The sequence below is a fragment of the Lynx rufus genome, unplaced genomic scaffold, assembly GCF_022079265.1.
Source record: "Lynx rufus isolate CCGP_SWC_20201006 ecotype Redwood Valley unplaced genomic scaffold, mLynRuf1.p SCAF_13, whole genome shotgun sequence".
NCBI classification, from domain to species: Eukaryota; Metazoa; Chordata; class Mammalia; order Carnivora; family Felidae; genus Lynx; species Lynx rufus.
In genome coordinates, this window is record NW_025814827.1 from 31,414,220 (window position 1) to 31,436,221 (window position 22,002).

General features: G+C 42.7%; 2 protein-coding genes across 14 annotated transcripts in view; one reads left to right on the forward strand and one right to left on the reverse strand.

The window, feature by feature from the left end:
- The window catches only part of TUBGCP4 (tubulin gamma complex associated protein 4), a 35,802-nt gene extending 27,753 nt beyond the window's left edge, over positions 1 to 8,049 (reverse strand). For all 7 annotated transcript variants that reach the window (XR_006961297.1, XR_006961296.1, XR_006961295.1 and 4 more), the window contains exons 1-2: positions 7,858 to 8,049; positions 1,756 to 1,884 (exon numbers count right to left, since the gene is read on the reverse strand). Coding sequence is in view for 2 of the 7 variants with exons in the window: in XM_047075206.1 (XP_046931162.1) it covers positions 1,756 to 1,884; positions 7,858 to 7,935 (207 nt within the window). In the remaining 5 variants the exon portion in view is untranslated. The remainder of the gene's footprint in view (positions 1 to 1,755; positions 1,885 to 7,857) is intronic.
- A 132-nt stretch (positions 8,050 to 8,181) lies between these two features.
- Positions 8,182 to 20,386, forward strand: ZSCAN29 (zinc finger and SCAN domain containing 29). Of its 7 annotated transcripts, none has more exons than XM_047075199.1 (6): positions 8,182 to 8,922; positions 9,267 to 9,698; positions 10,185 to 10,389; positions 12,200 to 12,895; positions 15,072 to 15,542; positions 17,756 to 20,386. In XM_047075199.1, exons 2-6 carry the CDS (start codon positions 9,381 to 9,383, stop codon positions 18,622 to 18,624), a joined length of 2,559 nt encoding a protein of 852 aa, XP_046931155.1. In that variant the 5' UTR covers positions 8,182 to 8,922; positions 9,267 to 9,380; the 3' UTR covers positions 18,625 to 20,386. The 7 variants fall into 7 exon arrangements, with proteins under 7 accessions (XP_046931155.1, XP_046931156.1, XP_046931157.1 ...); XM_047075200.1 differs by having other exon boundaries at positions 8,182 to 8,769; XM_047075201.1 differs by having other exon boundaries at positions 8,182 to 8,762.
- Positions 20,387 to 22,002: the final 1,616 nt, after the last annotated feature.

The window sequence follows — 22,002 nt, forward strand, 5'->3', positions numbered from 1 at the left end:
TCCCTTCTCCTGCCTGGCCTGGTAATTCATCAGGAGCATGAATCTGATAGTCAACATGGGGAGTGATAAGACTCTCACTAAGAGCCAATTTACAAATATGGCTTGTCTTTCAGGAAACCTGCAATTTTTTCTAAGAGCCTCTTGTAGTTTTACCGGGGCAACTGCAGAGGGAGTGGACTAGAGACCACGATGATTGGCCTCTCTGGCTGCATACTGATTTGGGTGATCAGGCTCTGGTGACAGTAGACACAACAGCAGAATTCCACAACAAATGGGGTAGGAAGCTTGGACTCAGGGGTTAAAAGGCACAGTGTAGTCAGGGGATGCCACAAAGGATACTAGCAGTTCCTGAAGATAGAGGTTCACAGCTATAATAAGACCAGCATGGGCATGGGATGAAATGGAACAGATTGGCTTACAAGTAGCCAATTTTATTTTGATCTTATGGCATTCCAGAGAACTGAATGTCTTCATTTATCACTAAATGAAAGAGAAATTAAGTACGCTTTTTACTGTTCCAAAAAAGAGGCACTACAGCTATCTTTAGAATTCAGGAAAGTAAGAATTCACATATTATATAAAATCCATATAGTCACACGAATACAGGGCAGATTTTTTTTTCTATTAAATGTTATATACAAAAAATTAAAATGAGGCCTTTTCATAATATGCGTGTGCGTGTGTGTGTGTATAGGTTCCAACTCTGATAATTCATGTGCCCTCTTTAATATTAATTTTATAGCATTGATTAGATTTTCACCTCACATTTAGCTTATGTTTGCAAAAACCAGTTTGAGAGAATCAGAATCCCTGTCCCAGAGATGAAAATACAAGGCTTTATTCTCCAACTCCTGTGCCCTACAGATGGCCACCAAAGGCCGGACAACCAACTTATATAACAGAGGGTACTGACCTTATTTCAGAAACCTTTCCTTTTCCTTTCTAGAAGTCCCTGCCTTCCTCCTCAACCAGAATCATGGTTTTAAGTGGGAAATAGTCGTCACTGAATGAGTCACACAATTCAGCAATCTTTTTACTTACCACGGACAGAATTACAGACAGTTAAAAACAAAAGGGAACTTTAAAATCTCTCTTTAAAAAAATATGAGTGCTAACACTTTGCATGAATTACCTTATTTATTTTTTCTGACACTATGAGATAGGCACTATTATCCCTATTTGATAGGTAAGTAACTGAGCTCTAGTTTCTGAGCATTAGGTTACCGCCAGGCAGACTATGGCCAGTCAGTGATAGAGCAGGACACAAATCCTTGACCTCTACACCATTAATTACAATTAACCCACCAATTAATGGGTAATATATATTAAGTGCTTGCTATGTGCCAAGCACCTTCTCTGATTTAACTCTTTTATTTACAAATGACAAAAATGAAACACAAAGATTTTAGTTGATCGCCTCCGTGCGACTAAGGTAGTTAGAAGCAAAAGAGGAAACATCTGAAATGATGCTTTATGATCTCACCTCTGGAACTGGAACTCTGGTCCAGCTCAAACTGATTTAATTCAGGTCTCCTAAAACACAGGCAAAGCATATTTCCTCTTATACTCATCTGCCTAAATTGGTCCCTGTGTATATTTTCTCCCTTGTTTGAGCTAGTTACCTAGCCCTCACTTGAATGATTCCAATGATGAGACATTCATAACATCTTGAGACTTATTTCACATCAAAGTTTGGATTCACTGAAAACTTGACATAGCTCTGGAGGTGTCCATTCCCTGACAACAGCAGCCTACCTGCTGCTGCACATGGCCCGTGTACTGTTCAATGAACTCGGTGAAGCGAATATAGTCTGTGCCCAGCCGGCAGAGTCGACTCAGGACGCTGGTTTCACTGGGATGGAGAAATGGGAAGTCCTGTGACACCTGCAGGAAGAGGAACAGTCTAAAAACATTGATGCCTGCATATCTTTGAGGTGCTTCAAATACTTAATACTATTTTTTATTTCCCTTCTCAAGATGCCCATTTAAGCTTGGTAAATTCCAAACTGCTACAAAGGTGTTGTTCCCCATCCTGACCTAATTAGTTGATGACTGAAATAGGTAGTAACACACGGTAAAGAATTCAAACACTATCAAATGTTGTACATTACAAATAAGTCAGTCGGGGCACTTGGGTGGCTCAGTTGGTTAAAGTGTCCAATTCTTGATTTGGGCTCAGGTCAACCTCCCCACCAGCAGCTACTATTACCTGTTTCTCATGCAATCTTCTAGGCATGGCCTATCAGGATTTGGAGTTTTGGACATGATTTCAATGGTCTCCAGTGATACTGCTCAAATTGGGATCTGCAGACTTCAGGGGTTTCTCATATTCTTAAGATCTGCAAATTCTCTATAAATTTTTTTTAATTCTTTTTAATGTTTACTTATTTTTGAGAGGGAGAGGCAGAGGATGAGCAGGGAAGGGGCAGAGAAAGAGAGGGAGACAGAATCCAAAGCAGGCTCCAGGCTGAGAGCTATCAGCACAGAGCCTGATGCAGGGCTTGAACTCATGAAGTGTGAGATCATGACCTGAGCTGAAGTCAGACACATAACTGACTGAGCCACCCAGGTATCCCTCTCTATAGAATTTTAAATTTTATTTTCATTTCAATTAAAATGTAAAATTAATGTAACATGCTATAATCTATAAAAGCACCTCATAACTGGACATATAAAGGTAGTGTTCATATTTTCACTTATATTTGGTATTTCATTTCACTGGGTATTTTTAATTTAAGGCCATAATATAACCTACTATGCTATATAAAGTTTCACAGCATTTCAAAAATAGAAAAAAAAGTTGTAGGAGAATGAATTTATTCAACCCATTTTTTTTAAGTTTACTTCTTTATTTTGAGAGGAGAGAGATAATGTGAGTGGGGCAGGAGCAGAGAGAGGAGACAGAGAATCCCAAGCAGGCTCTGCACTGTCAGCATAGAGCCTGACGCAAGGCTCAATGTCAAGAATAGTGAGATCATGATCTGAGACGAAATCAAGAGTTGGATGCTTAACTGAGACACCCAGGCACCCCTCAACCCCAATTTTTCACAAACTGTGAAATATCCATACCATAAAACTTACCATTTTAGCCATCTTTAGGTGTACAGTTTTGTGGCATTAAGTGCATTTATTTACACCTTGTGCATCTATCACCACCATCCACCCCCAGTTTACTTTCCCAAACTGAAACTCTGTAGCCATTACTCCTCCCCCTTCCCCAACCCCTTGCAACCACCCTTCTATTTCTTGTTTCTATACTTCTGACCAATCTAAGTACTTTAAAAGATTGGAAATAGAATATCTGTCTTTTTATTACTGGCTTTTTCACTTAGCATAGTGTCTCCAAGTTTCATCCATGTTGTAGCATGTAAGAGAATTTCCTTCCTTTTTAAGACTGAAAAATATTGCACTGTATGTTTGTGCCACATTTTGTTTATCCAAATCATCTGTCAAGGGACATGTGAGTTGCTTTTACCCTTGTATTTTTACCTTGGCTATTGTGAATACTAATACTATAAACATGGGTATACAAATATTTGTTTAAGTCCCTTCTTTAACTTCTTCTGAGTATATACCTAGAAGTGAAATTGTTGTTGGATCATCTGGTAACTCTGTGTTTAATTTTTTTGAGGAGTTACCACATCGTCTTCCACAGGCCTGAACCATTTTACATTACCACCAGTAATATACAAGGGTTCTAATTTCTCCACAACCTCACCAACACTTGCTATTTTCTGTTTTTTTGATAAAAGTCATTCTAATGGGTAAGAAGTAGTATCTCATTGTGCTTTTGATTTTCATTTCCCTAATGATCAGCTATATTGATAATCTTTTCATTTGTTTATTGGCCATTAGGTATCTTCCCTGGAGCTTCGACCAACTTTTAATGAACACATACTTATCCAAGGCACAGTGTTAACATATCTAGTTTAAACAGGGAACAAAATCAGAAGTAGTTACTATCCCCAAAGAACTTAACATACTGCATATTTATATTGCGAGTACTGTATTTTGTGGATGCCATCTTTTTTTAAAGTTTTATTTATTTAGGTAATCTCTATACCCCACGTGGGGCTCTAAGTAACAACCCCGAGATCAAGGGTAACATGCTCTTCTAACTGAGCCAGCCAGGTGCGCCCGTGGATGCCATCTGTACATAACAATAAAAGCAGTAATAAATAGGCAAAGAAGAATTTTTCTGTTACTGAATCCACAATAATTTGTTTAGGAATCCACTTAACACAGACTTTAATATCACTGCTAACCGTATCTTCCAGTTAATAACTTATGAGGTAACATGACTTAAATGCTTAAGAATCTGTCTTTGGAGGGTGCCTGGGTGGCTCAGTCAGCTAAGTGCCCTACTTGGGTTCAGGTCATGATCTCAAGGTTTGTGAGTTCGAGCCCCACATCAGGCTCTGTGCTGACAGCTCAGAGTCCTGAGCTTATTTCAGATTCTGTGTCTTCCTCTCTCTCTGCTCCTCCCCTGCTCACACTCTGTCTCTCTCTCAAAAAAAAAAAAAAAAAAAAGATTAAAAAAAATTTACAATGTCTTTGGGAGGCCAGCCTAACTACTCTGTTAGTGCTATGTGTCCCTTCAGGCTGGATCTATAGCCCCCAGTAAAGCCTTGCCTGTGCCTTTAGAAAAAAAAAAAAAAAAAAAAAAGCCACCATGAGTTGCCTCTTAACTTGCTTGAAATCTTAGGCAAGTTATAATACCTGCCTGTGCCTCAGTTTTCATACCCATAACATGGAGATAACAATTGTGAAGGTTAAATGTTAATGCATGTAAAGCCATGCACATAGCAAGTGCTTGATACACGTAAGCAATTTTTTATTATTACTTTTTAAAAAATATTTTTATGTTTATTTTTATTTTTGAGACAGAGAGAGAGACACAGCATGAGTGGGGGAGGAGCAGAGAGAGAGGGAGACACAGAACTTGAGGCAGGCTCCAGGCTCGGAGTTGTCAGCAGAGAGCCTGATGAGGAGCTGGAACTCACAGTGAACTCACAGACCGCGATATCATGACCTGAGTCGAAGTCAGACGCTTAACCAACTGATCCATCCAGGTGCCCCAGTAATTTTTTATTATTAACACAGATCTACCCAGTTATCAAGTGATGCTCCCATCAAAACTGGAATTCTAAGCAGTGCTTTGGTGGCAGAGTTTTACAAAAGTTCAAGGTCTAGTTATTCTGAAACAGCAAACAATACCTTGAATTTATTGGTACCATCTGGTGCAACCTACTTACATGAACAGGCATTCTCCATACTAGACTTACTGAAGTCAAAACAGAATATGCAGCCACATCTGCAGCTGTCATACTATTATTAAACTCAATGTTGGGGATTTAGTTTCAGCACAACAATAGCTATGTCACATTAGATCACTGGTTCTCAGAGGCAATTTTGCCCCATTTGGTAAATATCTGCAGATATTTTTTATTGCTACAACTCAAGGGGTACTACTGGCATCTAGTGGGTGGAGGCCATGAATGCTGCTTAACACCCTATAATGCACAGGCAGGACACAACCCCCAACAAAGAACTATCCAGCCCGAAATGTCAACAATGACAAAGAAACCAGGCTGAGAAACCGTGCATTAGATTAACGTCATTTTGAGTGCATCCATTTGGTAGTTTTGTTTACTTTGTAAAAATATTTGGTTTTACAGGTTTTTTTTTTAAGAGCAATAAATTGAGCTTACACTCAAATAAATTTGAGCTTATACTTAGGTTAAGGTGTACGCATATTCAGTATTACAATAAAATGAATTTTGTCAACATTAGGCATTCATGACAATTTTCCCCTTTATTCAAATGTGAAAACACTGCAGAATGTATCAATATTTTCTGTTTTTAGTAGTCTTCTTTTCTTCCACAAATATCTGAACACCTACCAAGTGGCAGAAACTGTGCTGGCTACATAGATGAAGAAAACCACTGTAGTCTTCGCTGCTATGGGCAACCTATGTGGGAGAAAGACTACACACAGGTAAAAACTAATATAAACTGTGATAAGTCCTATAAGGGAAATAAGTTGTTGTAATGGAGAATAATGGCATAAGGGGAGGATACTTAAAGAGATGGTCAGAGAACATTTTTCTGGGGTGACTTTGAAGCTGACACCTTAAGAAGGAAAATATCCAGGGGCACCTGGGTGGCTCAATCTGTTAAGCATCCGACTTCAGCTCAGGCTCTTACCTACGGTTCATGAGTTTTAGCCCCGCATCGAGCTCTGTGCTGACAGCTCAGAGCCTGGAGCCTGCTTCAGATTTTGTGTCTCCCTCTCTCTCTGACCCTAAGGAAAATGGGAGACTTGAGACTTTTTTTTTTTTTTTTTTTCTTTCAACGTTTTTATTTATTTTTGGGACAGAGAGAGACAGAGCATGAACGGGGGAGGGGCAGAGAGAGAGGGAGACACAGAATCGGAAACAGGCTCCAGGCTCCGAGCCATCCGCCCAGAGCCCGACGCGGGGCTTGAACTCACGGACCGCGAGATCGTGACCTGGCCGAAGTTGGACGCTCAACCAACTGCGCCACCCAGGCGCCCCTTGAGACTTTTTTATAAAAAAGAAAGGAAGGCAACTATCCTTCCTATACTTTATCTTTTTACTTCAGTCAAGCACCCACAAATACTTCCTATACAGTTTCTTCCTTTATGCCTGCCATTGTTAGTTTTATAGGGGAAAATAAATAACAAGAGGAATCTGATTTATAGGTTTTATAGAGGAATGTAATTTTTCTGCTCTTCTGCAGCCTATACTGGCAATTCTTATAGGAATAGGCATGACTTTTTTTTTAAAGTTTTTATTTAAATTCCAGTTAGTTAACATAAAGTGTAATACTAGTTTCAGGTGTACAATATAAGGACACCCAGTGCTCATCACAAGATCACTCCATAATCCCCATCACCTATTTAGCCCATCTCCCCACTTCTCTTCCCTCTGGTAACTATCACTTTGTTCTCCATAGTTCAGAATGTGTTGCTTGGTTTGGAATAGGCATGACTGTGATATGACAGAGTTAGACTCAAATCTTGCCATTACCAGGACTAGCCGCCACAAGTTCTCTGGGCTTCAGTTTGCTTTTTTGTAAATAAGGGCTAACAATACCTAAGTTACTAAGTTATTGAGAGGACTGGATAATAAAAAAAAAGCAGAAAAGAGAGGTTCAGACACCATAGCCAAGCAGGCCTGAGGTTCAAGACCAAGCTCGCTAATTACTAGCTACCAGATACAGGAAGTTGATCTGTGAAATGGAGATAGGTGATCCTGCAGATTGAATGAGATAATGCATACAGTACCTAGGCCTTCCTCCTTAAACATTTCTGGTTACGTGAAAGCCTCCCTTCCAAATTCTCCTACTGCAGAAATTTCCAGCGAAAGGAGTAATGAGGGAAACACTCTCATTCATTTTTCAGACAACAAAAGTAGCTGACCTCTTACTATGTTAGGCGCTACGTATTTGGACGAGCTTTCAAAACTCACTTTAAAGCACTGCAAATGGGTGCGTGAAAATGGGTGAAACTCGCCTTACATCCAGTTCCCCAGCAACACGCGCTCCGACACCTCAACCTTAGGCCCGGTCGCGAGCTCCCTCCCCGTCCCGAAGGCGGGGCCCTCCGGCACTAGCCTTCCAGCCGCCAGCCTGGGCCCAGCCCTCTCCAGATGCGGTACCGCGCGCAAAGGCCCCCTCCCGCACTTCCCCCGTGACCAGTCTAGGGACACGCCTCCGAATCGCCTCAGCCTCTGCAAGCCCCACCCCCCGCCCTCGCAAACTCCTCCCCCGGGCACGGGCTTGGGTACGCCCATTATGCGCTCGCGAGTTCCCGCGCTCTGAGTCCGACCGTACCTGGAGGCCACTCCGCTTGTTCCACGTGAAAATGGACCCTGGGTATCCGCTCAGAGCCAAGAGTAGTTCGTGGATCATTCCCGCGGCGGATCTCGAGTCCTTATATCCGTCACCCCCTCCTGCAGCGCCCCTCCAGAGGACCACGGAGGCGAATGCTGCGTTCTGTGCAAGCGCCCAGGCCCCTGGGACAGGCTGTTCGTCCTGAATCCCAAGTGGCAGGACAACTGCGGGAAGAGTAGAAGGGAAAGGGTACGGGATAGGCGCGCCGCGTCCCGGAAGTGTGCCGCGCTCGGCTGGGCTCACTCGCTCGCTGCTGCAGGGGCTCTGCTGGAGGAGTCTCCGTAGCTGCCCTTGCGCATGCGCCCTCAGCGCCCGAGGCGCCCGTTCGGACTTCCGGTTTGAGAGCTGGACTGGGAGGCTGCACAGCCGGGTTGGGGCCCGACCCTAAGAGGGTGAGGCAGGCCCGGGGGCAGAAATGCAAGTGGGTTGAGGGTCAGCCCCGAGAGGGAGACGCCCCCACGGGTAGTCGGAGGGTGCTCTCAGGGCGCCTTGGCCTGGTCGGAGGCCTCTGGAGGGACTGTACGACAGCTCCGAGAGTGACCTGGCCGGAGAGAGCGAAGACAAAGAGGCCGGAATCCCGCACCCGCCGCTCTTTGAGCTGAGCCCCACTCCCGCGAACCTCGCAGCCCTCCGAGCCCCTGGCCAGCAACCGAACTCGTCATCAGAAGACCCATTACTACTGCCCTCTCGGACTCCCTCTCTCCACCAACTGTGTGTGACTCCCTACGCCCACCGGCCCTTCTTCAGGAACCAAAACCAGTCCTCCCAATGCGCGAGGTTTCCCGTCAATAATTCCCGAACAGTTGCTGATCGTTTACTTCTGCTGTGAGGGAAAACAAAGACCAGTATTCAGTACTTGATTTTTGTCCCGGGTGGGAACTGGTAGTTGTGAAGTCTGAGGGGGCGGGGAGGATGTAAAGGGCCTCTGGAAGGACTTGCAGAGGTACTGGGAGAGATCAGCTGCGACCCGCTGGACAGAGGCTTTTTGTTGCCTTCAGCAGGATGGTGACTTGCCTTTAGATCCTCTCAAGCTCCAGGTTTCCCATATGGTTCAAACTCAGTTTGCAACATTGGTCAGGGGAGCTAAATGGGATCAGATTTGGGGGGAGGTGGAAGAAGAGCAGACAGTACTTTATTCTCTGCTGCTTCCCGGGGCTGCTGTGGAAGTCACCCAGAAATGCAGCCTTTGAAAGGTCTCTTTCCTTCATGTTCAGTTTTGGCTTGCTATCCTGAAGTTGGTGCTACCTCAGATGGCCATGTGGAGTATATGGGAAAGCAGGCCAGCTCTTGGCGAGACTTTAGACCTATGAGTGTATTTCTTCTGATAGTGCCATCTCTCTCTACCCTAGGAAGAAACTCTTCTTACAGTGAGAGACTCATCTGCAGGTGATTCTCCAAGGACATGGGAAAATAGGTGTAAGCCCTCGAACCCTTAAGTGGAGAGGAGCTGCTTTCTGCTGTGAATGATGGCCAAACCCACTTTGAGAGGGAATGGCCCTAACTCTGAGACCTTCCGACAGCGCTTCAGGAGATTTCACTACCAGGAGGTAGCTGGGCCCCGGGAGGCTTTCAGCCAACTCTGGGAACTTTGCTGTCGTTGGCTAAGGCCGGAGGTGCGCACCAAGGAGCAGATTGTAGAATTGTTGGTGCTAGAGCAGTTCCTGACCATCTTACCTGGGGAGATCCAGGATTGGGTACAGGAGCAATGTCCAGAAAGTGGAGAGGAGGCAGTGGCTCTGGTGGAAGATTTAGAAAGAGAGCCTGGAAGACCTGGAAGTTCGGTGAGAAGGGAGGGGGAATTCTAAAGTGTGTGACTGGGAAGGGGCAAGGATAAAGGGCCCAATTAAGATATAAGGCAGGTTTAAAGAGGGGCACAATCTCCTTTGGTGATGCTCATTCTTCTGGTCCTGGAACAGGTAACTTTTTCAGATAGAGCTTGTCTGGAGATGCTACCTGGGTGTACCTTTGCTACCCTGTCACAATGAGTTATTCATGGTTTAACGGTGTTTTTACTTACGAGGGAAGAAAGGGGAAGTATTTTTTAGCTTGTAGTTGGGTTTACTAATTTGATCTTTTCCTTCTGGAGTTCCAGCTGCTCTAAGCTCATGGAGTAAGAAAGACCCTTGTTCACTGTTAAACCCTCTCCCCTTCCCCCCAACCCTAGCCATGTCCCAAGAGGATGAGCTCTTTTGGGGTATTAAATAATCTCCTCTGGGAGTGCCCCTCATTATAACCTTGCAGTGACAATTAATGGGGGTTGTTTCTAGGTCACAGTCTCTGTGAAGGGGCAGGAAGTGCGCTTGGAGAAGATGACACCCCTGAAATCATCACGAGAGTTATTAAGTGTTCGGCAGGAGTCAGTGGAACCCCAGCCCAGGGGTGTAACCAAGAAAGAGAGGGCAAGAAGCCCAGACCTGAGACCACAGGAGCAGATGAATCCAAAGGAGAAGCTCAGACCTTTTCAAAGGAGCGGTGAGGAGTAGATTCATATGGGAGGATAGGATGCCATTCTAAATTGGGAAGTAGGGTTGGGAATAGTGAGTGGGAAAGGGATTTTAGGAATTGAGTTGAAATTGTAGAGTATGCAGTTGTTGGAGACCTCCTGAAGGTATGTAGTTTAGCCCTCTGTTATAGTATTCTCATATTTCTTCTTGACGAGTCTGCCAGAGGATGGCTCCCCAATTTTTTTCAGAATTGGAACTATTTTATTTCCTCTTGGCAATGATGATACTAGGTCAGTATTTTCTAGATAAAAATTCTTTTCTATACTTGAAGGCACAGCCTCCTTTCAGTCATTTTTCTTCTCCAAATTAAACTGTATTTTATTTCCTTAAGCTCTTCCCCAGAAGTGCCGTTCTTTAAACTTACTAAGTTTTTGTTATTCTCCCTTGGAACCTTTAAGTCTTCCAAATATTATGTTAATTGTGGAGAACTAAATTATATTATTCCAGGGAGGGGCCTGGTAGGAACAGGCAGAATAGGAATTTTACTTTTGAATTTCACTATGTTCTCTTTCAGTATAGCTCAACTAATTATTGGTGATCATTGTTTACTTGGTAACTCCCAGGACTCTTACAGCTTTCCCATTGTCTTTGTGGCTAGTGCTTATTGTTGTACCTGATTTTGTAGAACTCGTTTTTCTTCTTTGTACTTGGTTGAACTCCATTTTTTTGTTTTTTGTTTTTTTAATCATTTAACTTGAGGTTGTTTTGAATTCTGATCTTATCGTCTAAGATGCTAGCCTTCTCAGCAGTTTGTAAGGGCCTGTTTAGTAATTCAGATGCAATTCTACATAGAGACTTGCAGAATTAATCAGTTATTGAACACCTACATGTATTCTAATGCCTTGCAAGGTACTCTGCAATAAGCAAAGGTGCCTATTCTCAAGGAGCTTATGGTGTGATTGAAAGCAAATATGTGTTCAACTTAACTGTATTGAAACCATGCCAAACAATGACTTGTTACTCAAGTTGTGTGAGTATAGTAGGGGTTTGGCAGAGTGGGCGATGAGGGAGGGCAGTAGGGAAGGCTCATGGGGGGCTTTGGCAAATATAGCTTCTCATAGAATGGGTTCCATTTGGATAGGAGGGACTTAAAGGAAAGGCACAAAGTGATGAATAAATGTATGCTGCATTCTGGAGGGGAGTCTGATATGAATGGATAGTGCGTGGTAGGCATTCAGGTTAAGGTTCAACAGTATAGTGTTTGAACTGAGGAAGCAAGAACCTGGAGTCAGGCAGGACAGTGACTGTTGCAGTTATCTGGGTGTGAGAGGATAAGGAGTCTAGATTTGGATGGTGGCCGGAAGAACAGAGGACATACTAAAGTGAAAAACTTTTAGAACTTGGTGATAGTGTGAAGGAAATGGATGAGTTGAAGTCCCGCCCGCCCCCCCCCCTCACGCCTGCTCCCCTCTCTCTTGAAATCACTCTTGAGTTTAGTTTTCTAGCCCCAAGCAGAGAACTTACAGGAGACAGGAGGTGCCTGTTCCCAGCAGTGCCAAGTGGTGAGGAAGGCTAGGGAGCAACATGGAGCATAACTGTTTGCTCTGAACACGCAAACAGAACCTTATCCTCTCTTGTCACCCTGCACTGGAAAATATTCTCATTATTTGAGGTTTTGTGTACTTTCTCCAACCCACTGAACTTTCTGAAAACACTTCCTTAGACACTTTCTTTATAAAAGCCTCTTGGATTAAAAAAAAAAAGGCAGATCTGAACTCAGAGGTGTTTTTATGATCAATCCAAATTATGATATCCTTTGTTTGCTTCCCTGCAAGCAGGATTTCCATTTCCTAAATCCGGTGTGGTCTCCAGATTGGAGCAAGGAGAGCCATTGGTCCCTGCTCTGGGCTCCAAGGAGAAGGAACTCTCAAGAGGCAGTCACACAGGAGATAGACAAACGCATGCTGATCTGTTATCATCCAAGAGAGAGAGAAGGACCTGGGTGGAACAGGATCACTGGGGCTTTGAGGATGAGAAGGTAGCAGGTGTGCACTGGGGCTATGAAGAGACCAGAACTCTCCTTGCAATTCTCAGTCAGACTGAGTTTTATGAGGCTCTCCGAAACTGTCACCGAAACAGCCAAGTGTATGGAGCTGTGGCTGAGCGGCTCCGGGAGTTTGGCTTCCTTCGGACCCTCGAACAATGTCGGACCAAGTTCAAAGGTCTCCAGAAGAGTTATAGGAAAGTCAAGAGTGGTCACCCACCTGAGACCTGCCCCTTCTTTGAAGAGATGGAAGCCCTGATGAGTGCCCAGGTTATTGCCTTGCCCAGTAATGGCTTGGAAGAGAGAGCCTGTTACTCTGGCCTGGTGGGCAGTGATGCTGAGACTGAGGAGCCAGGGCAGGGGGGTTGGCAGCATGAGGGAGCAGAAGAGGTCATGGCTGAAGAGTCTGACAGTGATGAAATGGTCCAGGAAGCCACCCCCCAAGACCCCGACAACTTGACTGCACCTGTTCTTTTTCGAAGCCCAAGTGGTAAGAAGTTTTCCTTTTGGGGGTTCTGTGGTTACATCTGAGGAGTTATGGGACTGAATGTGCAGTCAGCAAGTTTAATGTCACCTGTCGGCTTTGTCACTTAGAACAAAGAGGTACCTTTTCAGTTCTATTTGTATTTCATTCTCTTTTGTGGGAAAATTAGATAATAGTAAGTAGGGAATAATTTTAGATATTTTAAAGAAGTACGCTTAGAAAATTCTAGAGAGCTCTTAAAAAGAATATCATTCCTGGGGCCCCTGGCTGGCTCAGTCAGTGGCGCATGTGGACTCTTCATCTTGGGGTCATGAGTTCAAGCCCCACGTTGGGCATGGAGCCTACTTAAAAAAAAAAAAAGTATCATTTCTTCCATTTCCTTATTAAAATGTATTTTTTTTCCTGATTATAAAATCATTTACTGCTGAGAAAAACCCAGAACTATATTAGCTTTAAGGAGAATATTTACTGAGCACCTTATACAAACTGGTGTTTTATCTTTTATTTCCCCACTTCTCAGTGTCAATTTATTATGTGTTCCTTTCTACATAGCCTAGCCTAGAGAAGGACTGCCCGAAGTTAGAAACGTTTTCTAAGACTCCTCTATGAGATTTGCAACACACATAGTAAGAAATCTTGTTTTAACACTTTGTTGAAATATTATTTGCCTATGGAACTGTTTTTAAGTGTTCTTTATTACTGTTGATATAAGTTGTATAACTATGTTGTTATGGAAAGAGCACCGAAATATGAGTCAGGAGGCCTTGTTTCTAATCTTGACCACTCATCACCTAGGCGACCTTAGTTATCTGACCATTTCAAAGTTTGTTTCCTCACATGTAAAATGGGGCATGGCAGCAGGACTACATCTGTAAAATTGCAGTTTCACTGTGAAGTGATTTTTTTCCTTTCATTTTTTTACTATATGTGTTGTTACTTTGTGTTCTACTCTTCTTGTCTTCCTATCTTCCACTTTTTCCTTTCTCAAAATCTTTCTTTTTGTCACTGGAGTAAGTGCAGGTAAACCACAGATGTGGCACATGTGCTAGCTGCTATTTTCATTATCTTTGTTCTTTTCATCTTTTTCCACTGCTTTTTCTGTTTTTCAATTCTTTCCCCCACTCCTTTACCTGCAGTAAGCGGAGGATAATGGAAGCAATGTCCTCTCCAGTTGGCTGGCCAGTGGGAGGAAGACTCTGTGAATCTCCTTTCCCTCTACCATGGGGACCTTCAGGGAGCAGAGTCTCTAATCATACTGAAGTAATATTAGCCCAAGGCGGGCGGGCGGGGGGGGGGGGGGCTGCAGCACTAGTAAATGTTCAGGACAGGAGATGCTGTCTGCGCTGCTTCCTTCTTTCTGGCTTCCAACCAGTCCTTCAGTCCTAAGGATAATAACGTGCATTACCATCAGGTCTTCTCTTGTACCCTTCAGGTCTTTGCTGTTACTGGGGTTGCATTTTTGAGACCGTGGCAAATGAAGAAGGTTCCTAATAGGGATTAGGCAAGTGTGAAAGTGTGAAAGAGACTGTTCTTTGGGGTCTTGAGTCATTCTTTGGAAAACTTAATTCATAAGGAAGTAGAGCTGTTGGAAAAAGAATGATCTAAGAAGTTAGGGATGACTCATGACAGTGATTGACTGGGTCTTATTCCTTTGACCAGTTATTTTCTAGTTAGAATAAAAATTCCAGAGAATCCCCATACTAGAAGAATGGGGAAAGGCATCCTGTACTCTTGACTCAGTGTATGTAATGACTGTTTCAGTGATCTGGTGGAAAGGTTTGTTTGTTTAACAGAGAGGGCGCAAGTGAGAGAGAGAGTGAGAGAGAGAAAGAATCCCATGCTGACAGTGCAGAGTGGGAAGCAGGGCTCAAGCTCACAAACCATAAGATCATGACGTGAACTGTAGTCGGGTGCTTAACTGACTGAGCCACCCAGGCATCCTCCTTTTTTAATGGCTAAACAGAATGTAGGAATAAAGGTCCCTATGAAATTGCTATACAATATAGAGAAGCAAAACATTCTATAATGAGTTTGTATAGATTTGGGAAACATGAAGTGTTTTTATTTTTTCACCTAGAAGTCCAAGCTTAGGTGATTTTTCATCGTGCACTTGATAGGGCTGAGGAATTAAGGCTATAAAGCCCTGCATTAAGTGGTGCTGAAATTTCTTTTCTGGTGGCAGGTGTACACTGGGGTTATGAAGAGACGAAGACTTACCTTGCAATTCTTAGTGAGACTCAGTTCTACGAAGCCCTCCAGAACTGTCACCGCAACAGCCAGTTGTATGGAGCAGTGGCTGAGCGGTTATGGGAATATGGATTCCTTAGGACACCAGAGCAGTGTCGGACCAAGTTTAAAAGCCTACAAACCAGCTATCGGAAAGTCAAGAATGGCCAAGCACCAGAGACCTGTCCATTCTTTGAAGAAATGGATGCTTTGGTGAGTGCCAGGGTTGTTGCCCCATCCAGTGATGGCCAGGAAGAGGAGACAGCCTCTTGCCCCATCCAGGAGGTCAGTGAGACTGAAGCTGAGAAGCAAGCTGAGGTGGCAGAAGAGACCATAGAAGAAGATTCTGAGGATGATGAAGAGGATACTGAGGTACCCTTAGAGGTTGTCATGACCCGTGCTCCAGTCTTATTCCAGAGTCCCAGTGGTAAGATCCTTTTACTTTTTTTTTCTTTTAATTTTTTTTTTTTTTAGTGTTCATTTATTTTTGAGAGAGAGAGAGACAGAGACAGAGCATGAGCGGGGTAGGGCCAGAGAGGGAGACACAGAATTTGAAGCAGGCTCCAGGCTCTGAGCTGTCAGCAGAGCCTGACGTGGGGCTCAAACTCACAAACCGTGAGATCATGACCTGAGCTCAAGTTGGACACCCAACCGACTGAGCCACCCAGGTGCCCCAATCCTTTTACTTCTTAAGATTTAAGTAGCAAAGGGGAGGCAGTGGGATTTAGGAGAAAAATCCACAAACTGAAAAGCAGAAGACTGGCCTCTATACCCAGCTCTCATGAATTCTTCTTGTGACCACTTTATCTCTTCTCCATGTTTCCTTCATATTAAAACAGCTCAGAGGGTATATAAATGATTCACCTGACTTGCCTTCTCATACTACAGTATCAATCTGATGGCTGCAGACTTTATAAATTTGCTGTCTACATCTGAGCTGTTAGACAGTTTACCTAGCAGGGCATATGAAAGCTAACATCTCCCAAATAGCATGCTGTATACTCATAGTGCGATGAAGTTGATTTTAAAGTTCATTCTTATTAATGCTTTTTCCTCTAGTTCCACTATGTATTACCAGTTATATATCTGCTTTATTCACACATATGAAAACCTGATAACCTCTTTCTTCAGATACAGCTGGGCAAAAGTCTATGATTCCTGAGGGAATTGACCCTTTGAATCTTAACTGCTGTGTCAGAAAAAGAAATATTTCACTATGGCTTCCCTCCTTGTGGGAAGAATAATTCTGATTTTGGAGTCATACATGTACGTGAATCTGAATTCTCATGTCCATTAGTCAGCCGAGTGACTCAGAGCGAGTTATTTAACCCTGTAAGTTTGCTTATATATTAAGACCTACCTTATTAAGATTGACATAAACGAGGTACTATGGTGAAGCACCTAGCACAGTGCTTAGGCACATAGTAAGTATTTAATAAGTAATAATTTTCTTTTCCAAAAGTTCTTTAGATCTGCACTCCTCAAGGGTGTTCTGTGGAGCATTATGTCCATGGGGATATTAGTATGTTCCACTAAAAAATGCCTTCTACGTTTAGGAAATGCTCGATTACTCTCCTTGGAGGCTCACAGTACATACTCACATATTTAAGGTTTTGAGATTAAACTGAATCTAACAAATCTCTATCTCATGGGGCATCTCATAAGACTGGGCTCCTGGGTAGAAATACTGTCTTTCAGGGGTACATAAGCAGGCTGACACTCAGTATTTCTTTGCTCTCAGATTTAGCTCAGAGAATCTGGGATCCAGAATTTATCTGAAACATCTGAAAATTCAAAGTCCATTCACAAACTGAAAATCTGCAAGTATCTACAAATTCACATAACCTGGGCCTGGGAAGCCTGGTGTTTGGTTCTTAGAAGAATATTAAAGGGGTGTCTGGGTGGCTCAGTCAGTTAAGCATCCAACTTTGGCTCAGGTCATGATCTCACAGCTCATTGAGTTTGAGCCCCTCTGAGCTGTCAGCACAGAGCCTGGAGCCTGCTTTGGATTCTGTGTTTCCCTCTGTCTCTGCCCCTATCTCACTTGTGCTCTCTCTCTCTCAAAAATAAACATTAAAAAAAATTTTTAAAATGTATTAAAAGCTTAGCTTGGACATTAGAGTAGTGCTTTTGGAACATTACATGATTATTTTTCCATGGGAAAAGAGAATGTTTTAGGGAGATACTTTCTAGCAAAATTTCTCTCTCAGAAAGCCTTCTGTTCTTTGAAAGACACCAAATATTTTTCTACTCTTTTTATTCTCAACATAAAGGAATTTGAGGGGAAGGGGACTCATGTAGCTCTTTTGGATATAGGTGTTTCTCAGGGTTTTCCTGGGCATTTATGGACATATCTTAAAGCTGGTAAGTTTTACTTGTTATACTGAGAGGATTTTCTGAAGATCGTGGGTATCCAGGGAGAGTTAAAAGAATATATTAATCAGTCCCTGTAATAGATGAGAAGCATGTGATAGGTTACTAACTAGAGGAGTAAAAAATTGGAATTTTAATTGATAGTAGTCATTTGGGATCTAGTCCTTCCTAATTTTTACCTTTAATAATCTAATGTGATACTTGCCTAAACCCTGGCACATAATATTGAAGAAATGGATAACTTCTAAAATTCTATTTTCATATCAGGTTTTGAGGCTGGATTTGATAATGAAGAGAATGTAAAACGAGATATTTCTGAGGAAGTACAACTACATAGGACATTACTTGCAAGGTCAGAAAGGAAAATTCCCTGGCATCTTAATCAGGGTAAAGGCAGTGACACTGAATGTAGATCAGAACGACAGTGGGAAAAGACCCCAGGGGAGAGAAGAGGAAAATCAACACTCCCAGAAAGGAGTTTAGGTAAAGTTCTAAATCATCAGAAACCTTATTTGGGAGAGAGACCCTATAAATATCTCAGATACGGCAAAAGCTTTGGTCCGAACTCCCAGCTCATGCATCAGATATCCCATCAAGTGGAAAATCCATATAAATGTGCCGACTGTGGGAAAAGCTTCAGTAGGAGTGCACGCCTCATTAGACACCGGAGAATCCACACTGGAGAGAAACCTTATAAATGTCTTGACTGTGGGAAAAGTTTCCGTGACAGTTCAAATTTCATCACCCATAGGAGAATCCACACAGGAGAGAAACCGTATCAATGTGGTGAGTGTGGGAAACGCTTCAATCAGAGCTCAAGCCTTATAATTCACCAGCGAACCCACACAGGAGAAAAGCCCTATCAATGTGAAGAGTGTGGAAAAAGCTTCAACAACAGTTCTCATTTCAGTGCACATCGGAGGATACATACAGGAGAGAGACCCCATGTGTGTCCTGACTGTGGAAAGAGTTTCAGTAAGAGTTCTGACTTACGTGCACATCATAGAACCCACACAGGAGAGAAGCCCTATGGGTGTCGTGATTGTGGCAAGTGCTTTAGTAAAAGCTCTGCTCTTAATAAGCACCGAGAAATCCATACACGAGAAAAACTTCTGTCACAGTCGGCACCTAAGTAAGCGCCTGAGAATTTAAAGAAAAGAAATATATCAAAATGGTTGGAAAAAGTCTGCCAATAGTGAGATCCATCTCCTATTCTCTGCCCAACTAGCTTAGGAAACACTCTAGGATTTACCCCACCCTTTGTTCCTATGTTTTTCCTGGATCTATGAATCCCAAGGCAGTCATCTTAAGAATGAGAGGATGATTTCAGTCCCTCTCCTTGCCTGTATTTGAAATGACAGATGACACCTTTACCTCTCAGTGCCTATGTTGTTCCCTTAATAGACAGGACTAGGTAGTAGATCCTATAGTTTTGATATATACCCTTATTTATTCATCCTGTTATTCAGCTGTATTTCAACTGGAAAAAATTATCACAGCACCATTTCAGGGAGAAGTTGTGAGACTTTTCTAATTGAGTGGGTCTAGCTCTTTATATAGTAAAGGAAATGCAAATAAGAATGGCTCTTCGTGTTCACATAAGCCTGTGCTCAGAATGACATTTGTCATGCACACTTCATTTACCTTACACGAGAGTTTAATGTCCACCTTGACTCTGACCTATTAAAGAATTTGTCAAAAGCCTAGGTGTCTATATGGGGAAACATTGTAAACCTTGTATAAATACTGAGTTATGAACCCTGAATTTCTTAGTTTCTTCCAAGTCTTAGATGTTCTCGAATAGAGTAATATTTAGAGCATCTAGTTTGATCTTTTTTTCTTCTTCCATCTCATCTGAATTTCATCTATCTCTTGTCCAGACGTGCAAAGAGCAAGCCAGCTGGATATGTTGAGAGAGAGAAAGCAGTTAAAGCTGCCAGTAGGGAATTGGCTGTGTTCCACACACTCCAGCCACCTAGTTTAGTGTTACGTACCCCATGGGCACTTAATACTAATCTGCACTGAGCAGAAGCCACTGCCATGTTCCCATGGATTAGGAAACAGACCACTTTGTGCCAACAACTCTAGCCTAATGGCAGGGAGGACAGATTATTTTTGGTCATTGGAGTTGCCAATACTTGCACACATGCACACGCACACACTCAACTGTACACACCTATTTTTAGAAGCTCTCAAACACAAGTATAATTCTGATCTATGTATAACCAAATAGTATTGAATTAATTGCCCATATATTCATAGTAGAGCACAAGGTAAACAGACTCTGTCCTTGTCCTTACAGTCTAAAACAGATGACAGTGACATGGACAAACAATAAATGCACATGTAGAGCTGCAACAGTTTTAGAGAAATCTAGAAATATAGTAACATTATGCATAAATGTTAAGATCTAATGCATTATAGTTTTCTATAAGAAAAATCTGGGAGGTATTTTTTTCTCTTTATTCAGGAAGGCTTCATGAAACAGCAAGTGTTTAAAGGAAGGAGGGTTACTAGGTAAATTAGAGTGGGATAAACTTTCCAAAATAAATCACAAAACTGAGTTCTGAGTGGGTGAGAAATGGGAAAATTGGGGAACAAGGTATTATGATAGAAGAAACACCAGTCTAAAGCAGTGCCTCAGGATCTGAGATGGTTTAGTAAGTGTGCTAGAATGTTTCTGAAAATGAGAGATTACTGTCTTTAATATATTTATGTGTAGTTGTGTGTAAAAAGGATCGGTTGGTGTATCAGCAGATATGAATTCTGCTTCCAGACGTCTTGTGTGTAAGTCAACCTGTTTGTATCCATCTCCCTTTCTGTAAATCAGAATAACGTTTACACCTTAATCTGCCTCTCAGGGATACCATGTTAATAAAAAATTATGTCTATAAAGTACCCAGTGTTTCTTTCTGGTGTTTCCCCCCCCCCCAAATGTACATGTGCAAGTTATTAAGTTGCTGCTGTGAGGAAAAGATACATTTTTACCTGCTTTTTTAAAGCTCCCTATGTGGGCATACTAGAAATATGCCTGTTTGAATCTTTATGTTCTAGACTGAGAAACAAATTAGGAAGTGGTAAAAGAGAAATTAGAATAAAAATCATTCGTTGGTATCTGTATCTCTATTCATTGGGACAGTCCATTAGGGCCTGTGTCATAACTGGGCATGGAGAGTAAATCTTATTTTAAAACACCCAGGACCAGCCCTCCAACCTACAGATGAAGAGAATGTACAAAAGGAATAGGGCAAAGGCAAACTCTTACTGGGAAATGCCTATTTCATCTCCAACTAGCTTACAAACCATTTTCTGCTACCCAATCTGCCACTCCTGAGGCAAGAAGCAAGAAATAATAGTCTACACATTCTAAGAGAGAAACCAAGGCTACTGTAGGTGGAGCAAGAGGATCTGTGCACCCTAACCTGCCCTTTTTTTTTCATTTTTTTATGTTTATTTTTGAGAGAGCAAGAGACAGAGCATGAGTGGGGGAGGAGCAGTGAGAGAGGGGGACACAGAATCTGAAGCAGGCTCCAGGCTCTGAGCTGTCACCACAGAACCCGGCGTGGGGCCCAAACTCATGAACTGTGAGATCATGACCTGAGCTGAAGTCGGACGCTTAACCTACTGAGCCACCCAGCCTACCTGCCCTTTTAATACTCATAAGAAAACCTTTGTGGAGACAGAGCGGCATGTGTACAAAGGAAGCAAGAATGTAGTAGCAGGAGCTAGATAGTCCTATCCTCCTCAGTTGTTTCCCTAGTGCTGTTATTTCTTTTTCTTCATTTTTCCCATGGAATAATTTTTTTAAAAAATAAACTCTACCCCCAACGTGGGGCTCAAACTCATGACCCCAAGATCAAGATTTATATGCTCTAATGACTGAGCCAGCCAGGCACCTGTCATTCTTCCTTTGATTGCTTGCTATGGCCAGTGCCACAGAACTTAATAACATAGGTTTTCTCTGTATTGCCATTTCTCTTTTACTATAATCAGAGTAGGGAGGCTGAGTCTTATCAACTCTGTAGAGAACCAATTAGGAAAGGGACAATAAGAGAGGGGCACTTGGCTGGCTCAGTCAGTAGAGCATGTGACTCAATCTCGGGGTCGTGAGTTTGAGCCCCATATTGGGTGTAGAGATTGCTTAAAAATAAACTCTTTAAAAAAAAAAGGCGGGGGGGGGGGCGCCTGGGTGTCTCAGTGGGCTGGACATGTGGCTTTGGCTCAGGTCATGATCTCATGGTTTGTGAGTTCGAGCCCCTGGGCTCTGTGCTGTCAGCACAGAGCCCACTTCAGATTCTCTCTTTCACTCTCTCTCTTTCTCCCTCTCTCTCTCTCAAAAATAAACATAAAAATGCTCTCCCTCTCATGCTCTCCCTCTCTCTCAAAAATAAACATAAAAATTTTTTTTTAATTTTTTAAAAATGTTCATTTATTTTTGACAGAGAGATAGAGACAGAGCACGAGCAGAGAGAGGGAGACACAATCTCAAGCAGGCTCCAGGCTCCAAGCTGTCA